At 48.1% G+C, this 8084-nt stretch overlaps 1 protein-coding gene across 1 annotated transcript in view; it reads left to right on the forward strand.

The window, feature by feature from the left end:
- Positions 1 to 2524, forward strand: part of LOC142311405 (BPI fold-containing family C protein-like) — a 50003-nt gene extending 47479 nt beyond the window's left edge. The window contains exon 16 of the mRNA XM_075349794.1: positions 1770 to 2524. Within this exon, the coding sequence (XP_075205909.1) occupies positions 1770 to 1802 (33 nt within the window). The 3' untranslated portion in view covers positions 1803 to 2524. The remainder of the gene's footprint in view (positions 1 to 1769) is intronic.
- The last annotated feature ends 5560 nt before the right edge of the window (positions 2525 to 8084 follow it).

An 8084-nucleotide genomic window follows, 5' to 3' on the forward strand; every position in this document is an offset into this window, starting at 1 on the left:
GGTATGTAGAGAATCAGCCTTATAGTGCCAGTATAGCAGTGGCTTCAGGTTATATATGAAAATCCTGGTGATTGGTTCCCTTTCAGGGTTTGGCTGTTTTCATTTATCCTTTATGTCTGTTTGTCTACTCCATTTAGAACAGATATACTTAATTAGTATCCTGTGCGTTCCTGTTTCAATCAGAAGCACAGGAGTCGGCCTAGTTTCCATGTGCTTATTTCTTCATGCAGGACTTTAATATTAAAAATAAAGACACAAAAAAGTGAAAACCAGACGGACACCATATAATTCAATGGGGCCCCTCTGTTTCCATTCAAAAAAGGCTGCTTTTACACCTCCAGTTTTAGCAGAGCCGGCCAATCCGGCTCTAAAACCTATGCAACGGATGCGGCGACAAAACCGCATCGTTTGCATAAGTTTTAGACATGCGGCCCATCCGGTCTTTGTCGCTTGCGGCAGGCTACTGAGCATGCAAAGTGGAAAAAAACGCATGCGGCGGCCGGATGCGGTGTTTGCAGCAGGACGCCACATGCGGCATCCATAGGCATGCATTGCAAATCACGCCGCATCAGCCGGATGCGGCGCGATGCAGGTTTTTTTGCCGGACAAAAAACCGTGCCAGGCAACGTTCCATCCGGCCGCCGCATCGGCTAAATCTGCCGCATGCGGCAAAAACCGGACGGAACGCAAGCCCATGCGGCACAATACGGCACTAATGTAAGTCTATGCAAAAAAAACGCAACCGGCGGCAAAAAAAACGGTTTTGGTTTTTCTGCAAAGCGTCGTATTGTGCCGCACAGGAAAAACCGGATGTGTGAAAGCAGCTTAAGATACTAATTCCATTTATCTGTTTTGTTTGCCTGTTCAAAACTGAATAAATAAACAGAAGGGTTAAACAGACGTTTGAACAGAGCCTTAAGGTGGTGTCACACACAGCGACGACGACAACGACGTCGCTGCTACGTCACCATTTTCTGTGACATAGCAGCGACGTCCCGGCGCTGTCGCTGTGGGTGACATCCAGCAATGACCTGGCCCCTGCTGTGAGGTCGCCGCTCGTTGATGAATGTCCAGCTTCATTTTTTGGTCGTCGCTCTCTCGCTGTGACGCACACATCGCTTTGTGTGACAGCGAGAGAGCGACGAAATGAAGTGAGCAGGGAGCAGGAGCTGGCATCTGGCAGCTGCGGTAAGCTGTAACCAGGGTAAACATCGGGTAACCAAGGGAAGACCTTTCCCTGGTTACCCGATATTTACCTTCATTACCAGCCTCCGCCGCTCTTGCTGCTAGTGCCGGCTCCTGCTCTGTGCACATGTAGCTGCAGTACACATCGGGTAATTAACCCGATGTGTACTGTAGCTAGGAGTGCAGGGAGCCAGCGCTAAGCAGTGTGCGCGGTTCCCTCCTCTCTGCACATGTAGCACAGCGACGCGTGTCGTTATGATCGCTGCTGCATCTGCTGTGTTTGACAGCTAAGCAGCGATCATAACAGCGACTTACAAGGTCGCTGTTGCGTCACAGAAAATGGTGATGTAACAGCGATGTCGTTGTCACTGTCGCTATGTGTGAACCCAGCTTTAGCTTTGGAGGCAGCAGCTGCATCATATATACACAATTTGCTGCAGTACATCTGGCTATCCTATGATTGAGCCTCCAGAAGAGCAACTAATCTATATTGTGGCTCACAAAGGGCAGCAACTCAGTATCTCATTGACAGAGGTTTTGTTACTATTGACTATAATTACGATTACATTTTTTTTTTATTTCAGGGATTTGCTATACTGGCAGCTGATATGAAGTAGAATTGCAGCATGCGGCTTCAGATAATGTACAAGTGGAATATTCTACATCCGACCACCAAGGATCGTGAATTTTCATTGAGGACTAGGAGACAAAATAATGGAACATCTACCCACCAGAATATCATCAGAAGGCCTCATTCAGATATCCATGAGTCAGATACGTGTTTTATCCATGGTTAATACATTAGAACATATACACATTATAGTCTATGGAGCTGATAACATGTCTGTGACAGTGTAGCACCTTTTTGACCTAAGCCACAAATTAAAATTATCCATTCAAGTCTATGGGTCTTTGAAAAGAACAGAACAGGCAGCACACAGATGTGTACAATCCATATGTTGTCCATGATTAATATAGGAGAAGATTTGCAATTTTTTTTACCCAATGAAAAGTAACCGATGAAACACTGACAGTAAAACCAGACACACTGACCAAACACTGATGAAGTTCAGATACAAAACGTTGAAGAAGAATGGTCCATGTTTTACCTACGACGGCAATCATGTACATCTGAATGAGGCCTGAATGTAACTGTTTAGCGACTGTACAAAAGTCAACTGTAAATATATAAATAGAGCCATTTTTACATTTAGATGCCTCAAAATAATTTTTGGGGTTATTTCTTTCTTTTTTTTTTTTTTCTTTTTATAAAGTGAAATTACATCTGGATTAAATTTTATCTATCCATTTCCCCAAAATAAATGACCCCAGATATGTATGGCAGTTGTTTATAAATCCTATCATCATAGAATTATTATGTTCACTTGGTCACTTAAAATTATGTTTTTAACCTAGTCTGTCAGTAGGATTTCACCCCCCAAAACTATTTGTATGTGAATGCAGTTCTTTTAAAGACAAGTTAAGGAATCCCTTTACTTGACCAGTCAATTTCTTCTTTATTGAACGCATACGAGGCTGCAGCACTATTGTAGATCTGAATTCTCTGTCACTCCAGCTCTCATCTATTCCCCGCAGTGGTGCCTACTCTTGCTTGACTGATGGCTTCTTTGCCTGAAGTCATACAACATCAAAGCTGACAGTCATCGTATTACTGGTGTTGTTTGAAAGAGCTACATGCACATATCAATAGTTTGGGGGGTGAAAACCTGCTGACAGAAGGTGAAGTGACCGCTTCTGGTCTTACTGGCTCTGGCGGTGACACGGCCTGGTTCAGGACGGATCCCGGTAGCTGTATTGGTGCAGCGGGATCAAGCGGTGCTCCACTCTCTTGAGCCCTCATGGCTGCCACCACCTCCATCATCTCCGCCTTCCACTCCTCGACTCGCTGCAGGTGTTCTGCTAGAAGAGCCCAGTACAGCCGCTGGACCTCCGCCTCTAGCCTTTCAGCGGTCCAGGTCCTTGGTTGAACTGGGACACTGGCACGATCCCTTGGAGCAGACATGTTTCCTGTAACAGTCCTGGAGGCATTCTCATGCAGGGCCTCTGGACTCCCTGCTTCCGGTTTCGTTTGACATTCCGGATACTCCCAGGAGGCAGGGCTTTCTTTTAGCGCCTTTTTGGTCTGCTGTGGCACAGTTATTTTTCACAGCAAAATGGCAGCGTTTTTTCAAACAATAAAGTTCAGTCTATACAATACAGTTTTTAAGGCACACATCACCAGGTTTCAGTTCAATCCTCTTCGTGACGCCAGGAAAAAGTTTTGTAGCACTCAGGGATATGGGGTACTCGATTCCAGGCAGTGTCCGCCTTGCGAATGTCACGATGGTGGCCGTTACCCGGTTCCGTGCTCTGGGCCCTTTTTGTAATGGGGATATTTACAGGGGATTTGTGAATAGAGTTTATTTGTGACGCCACTTGCAGTGTTGCGGCTAAGTATAAGAAGCTGCCGCTGCAGAATGTCTCTACTGGGTCTGATGGTATTGCAGCTAGTATGGTAATCCCTCCGCAAGTAGGGAATTGCCCCAGCGGGTGTATGGTGCGGTGGGCGTCGGAAGAAAGAGTCCAGACAGAAATCCAATGCAACTGGTTTACTCACTGCTGAGATGTTAGCTGGTTGCCCGAGGCCGTCTGGTTTCACCCCCAGGTCTCCTTCGTCTCAGTGCCAGTCTGGTTCTCTGGTACCTTCTTCCCCTGCACCTTTCTCTGGTAAGTGGGTATAGAACACTGGGTGTCTGTGGTTTGTCCACTTCTGTCCACCAGACGGTAGCATGAGCCCTGTGGGGATGGAGTCTCTGGTCCTGTCCCCGGCTCTCTCTTTGCTACTGATGTGGCGCCCTGGCCTAGCCAGGTCGTCATAGATAACACACAAACACCCCACCCCCACTAGACAGTAACATTAGCCAAACACAAAACCCTTGTTGCCTCCCTCCAGGGTCTGATGTTCACACCAGGTGGGGCGGAGCCAAGCGGTTGGCCCCGCCCACCGAGGAGTTCACAGGCCTGGAGGCGGGAAAAGTTTAGTTTAGTTCAGGAGGTTGAAGTGAGAGGAGTAAAGTGGAGAGTGTCTGGGTTTGTGGCCCAGGCACTGACAGCAAGGTTGGCAGACGGTGGTGGCCATCTGCAGGAGTGGTGAATCAACGCGGAACCGTAGGACCGGGGACGGACCCCGGCTAGGCTTGGAGCCGCCGTCAACAGCCAAATCCGAGTGTGACCGGAACCCTAGAGGTTTCCTAACAGCCAAAGACCCGTCAGAAGGCAACCGCCCACACCGTGAGGGTAACAGCTACCGCCTAAGGCTAGAGACCCAAGGGCCAGCACCTGCGGGCAAACGGGCTCCTCCGGCAACCATAAACCGGGGAGCGGACTACTGTTGGGAATCCATCGTAGTCAAACAAGTACACAAAGGTGCAGGGAAAGACAGCCGTCATCACCTGTCCGGGGAAAGACACTGCAGCTGCCTGCGGGACCCGTCCATCCAGCCGTTTGGTTTACCGAGGACTTTGTGCATCTCCTGTTGAGTGAGTACACCCGTGCCATCCGGCACTGCGCCGTGCTGTCCCAGCAACCCTGCACCTTCCCAACCCTGCCTCCCCGTCTCACCACTGGGCCCTGGGACCACCGACCCCTACCCACGGAGGGGGAAAAACAACATCCCAGCTGCTCCCTACCATCGCTCCCGGGATCCCCGTCACCAGCAGCGGTGGTGCCAATCTTCACCACAACCCATGGGTGGCGTCACGGACTAAATCTCCCAAACCAACCACCCCTTTTCACTCATGGGCGAGGAGCGCCGCTCGAGTCCCCGGATCCGGCCCACCGCTCAAGCCACCGAGCAGCAGCTGCAGCAGCGCCGGACCCGAGCATTAGCGAGCGCATCTGACGGCGTCCTCCCCGCCCGCGACACTGAGTCTTCTGATTCTTTAGGGTCAGCAAGATCCTTGATGGTCCGCTTTACTGTGCAGGTGTAAACAGGTCGGCTTGAAGCTCTTTCCTGTCCTAGGGTCCTTTACCCCATCAGTGTGTAGTTTCGGGAACACTCCACCATACTCCACCGGCAACCACTTCCTCTGGGTACCAGGTCACCATCAACCAAGTCAGGGTGTCACTTCACTTCCACCTTCACACTTCCACAGTCACTACTCAACTGACTATGTCTGCTCCCTTTCACTTCAGACTTCCTTCTATGTTCTGACTACTGTCTTCCTGTGTTCCTGACTACTCTCCACAGTCTGCCCCTCCCACCTAGTCAACTAGTGGACTGGAGTGGCTCCACCTCTAGGCAGCCATCTATGGTCCCACCCTAGATAGGTACCATTGTATGGGGGATTGTTGGGGAAAACTGGGATTACCTGGGTTTTTGGTGTTACTGGCACTGGGGTTCTGGGTCCTTAAGGGGCTGGCCCTGCATCCTTGTGGGGATGCAGAACCTTGTAGCACCCTGATGGTTTCAGGAGCACTACATATCCATGTGTAGTGCACTGCAACTCCATTCTAACAGAGATAAAAGTTCCACATTCTGATGATCAATGCATTATGCAGTGGATAGGTGATAGGCTGTTTCCAGTGGACAACTCCTTCAATAAGGATATTGACAAATTAAAGAGTTATCTGACTTCAGAAAAAAGATGTCATGATGAGTAGGGAGAGCAGGGAATCGGGGCCCCTAGACTGGCCCTTAAACTAGGTTGGCCCTATCTGACCCTTATCTCAGAGTTACCTGTGAAGGTGAGAATGTCTTAGCCGCCAACCTGACCTTGCTCCTGACCAGCCCTGATCTTATACCCCGTCCCTCTCTACCCTAAGGGAGGGCCGGGACAGGAGTGTGGTAAAACCAACAGAGATAGAAATGGGAAATTAAAACTATCTCACAGTATGCTCACACAAAGAAATAAGGCAATAAGAGATAAGCAGTTAAATAGAAGCAGAGAGGAAACAACATGATGTCAAGAGGATTCCACAACAACTGAAAGCACCATCCAATATAATCAACAGCAGGACTGGGACACAACAGCACACAGTCCAACACAGCAAAAAACTATTGTTGGCAAGGGAAGACACATTCCACCATCTTAAAAATGCGGGGAGTGAATGTGATAGGTTTCCAACAATGTGATCCCAGAGGTAAGGCCGGAGTCACACTTTCGAGTGACTCACGTGTAATACGCGCAAGTCTCACATTGCATCACCCGGCATGGCCGCACACTCTCCTGACAGAAGCAGGTCGGCTGCATGTATTATTATGTGAGTTGCGCCTGGTGATGCAATGTGAGACTCGCGCGTATTACATGTGAGTCACTTGAAAGTGTGACTCCAGCCTAACTAGCAGACTAGTAGCGTTAGGGCTAAGCCACACGGCGAGAAAACAGTGCGAGTGGAGTGCGATAAAACATCGCATTCCCCTCGGACCAATTCTAGCCTGTGTGTCAGCACACATGGGCGATTATTTTCTCAGCCCTAATCGGACTGAGAAAACAATCGCAGCATGCAGCAATTGTAAGCCGAGGCTCTTTCTCTCGCACCCATTCAAGTGAATGGGGCGAGAGAAAAATCGCACTGCACTCGCGGTACACCGGTGTACTGCTAGTGCAGTGCGAGAATGGCAATAGCCGGCTACGCAGTAGAGAGGGAGAGAAATCCCTCCCTCCCCTCCTGAGTGCCGGCCCGCCCCCCGCAGCTGAGGTCTGCTCGCACGAACGGACCTCAGTTGCAAGGACACAGGCATGACACTCGGCTCTGCTGTACTGCCAGCACGAGCCGAGTGTCATGCAAGTGGATCGCAGTAGTGCCCGTGTGGCCCCAGCCTTAAACTCTTGCTAGCCTGACCAATAATGAGCACGACGCCTGAGTCTGCCTGTGAAACTCAGAAACACCAGAGAAACCATAGTGTGGAGTGTCAGGATCTGTAGTGTAAACTGTGTCTGATGCCGCCATGATACTCTGCAAGTTTTCAGTGAAACTGTGTGACAAAAGATCAGAGAAACAATGCTCCTGTTGTATATGGGCTGTGTCTGATATCACAGCCCAGCACCTTCCAGGGAGAATTCACAAATAAAGTAGTGCTGTTTCTAGAGTCGGTTGAGCTGAATTGCTGAATCCTTTGACCTGAAAAAATGAGTCCCTTATTCAATTATGTAATCAGAAATAAAAATTGTGGTCAAAATGTATCGCTGTAGCACATATTTACATATAATGAAAATATATATTTGCACATAAATAATTTGTTTAGCATATGTATGAATGTTTAATTGAGGTCTAACTGGGATGACGTGGACCTCCTGGCTTGCCACTGATTGGACCCGACACTGGGCTAAATTGATGAGTGAAGTGCAAGATATTACTTGACTATCTCTTCTTAAAGGGAAGGTGTCATAAAAAAAAAAGTTTTCAATAACTGAAAAAATGAAAAGTATTAATGTTATGTTTAAATATTATTATTTGTTTCTAATTGAGCAAAATATAAAAAAAATGAAAAGTTAGATATTTTCCACTCTTAAACACTAGGAGGAGCAGCTGCTGAAAACAAAGTGTAAAACTAACCTGGATTACAACTGCAGTAAAAGTGGGTGGAGTCTGCTCTCCTGTGTGTGATGTCACCTCCCCCTCCCATTCTGGGTGTTTCTAAAAGGATAAGGGGAGATGAAGTTTAGGGGCCCAGTGCGGAGTCATTTTGTTGGTGACTACAAAGTGATACTACACTAAATCAGATATCAACTTTAGAGGTCTAGACATCAACACCAAATTAAATCTCTTTAAATCGCAATACTTTAATAAATTAACTACTACAAAGTGATCCTAATTTGTCTAAAGTGTCACCAAGGACAGCTGGCATAGTATTCCACTATATACTGGGCCCCATATACTCTGCCATGATACTCCTG

Source organism: Anomaloglossus baeobatrachus, chromosome 5 (genome assembly GCF_048569485.1).
Source record: "Anomaloglossus baeobatrachus isolate aAnoBae1 chromosome 5, aAnoBae1.hap1, whole genome shotgun sequence".
Classification (NCBI taxonomy): domain Eukaryota; kingdom Metazoa; phylum Chordata; class Amphibia; order Anura; family Aromobatidae; genus Anomaloglossus; species Anomaloglossus baeobatrachus.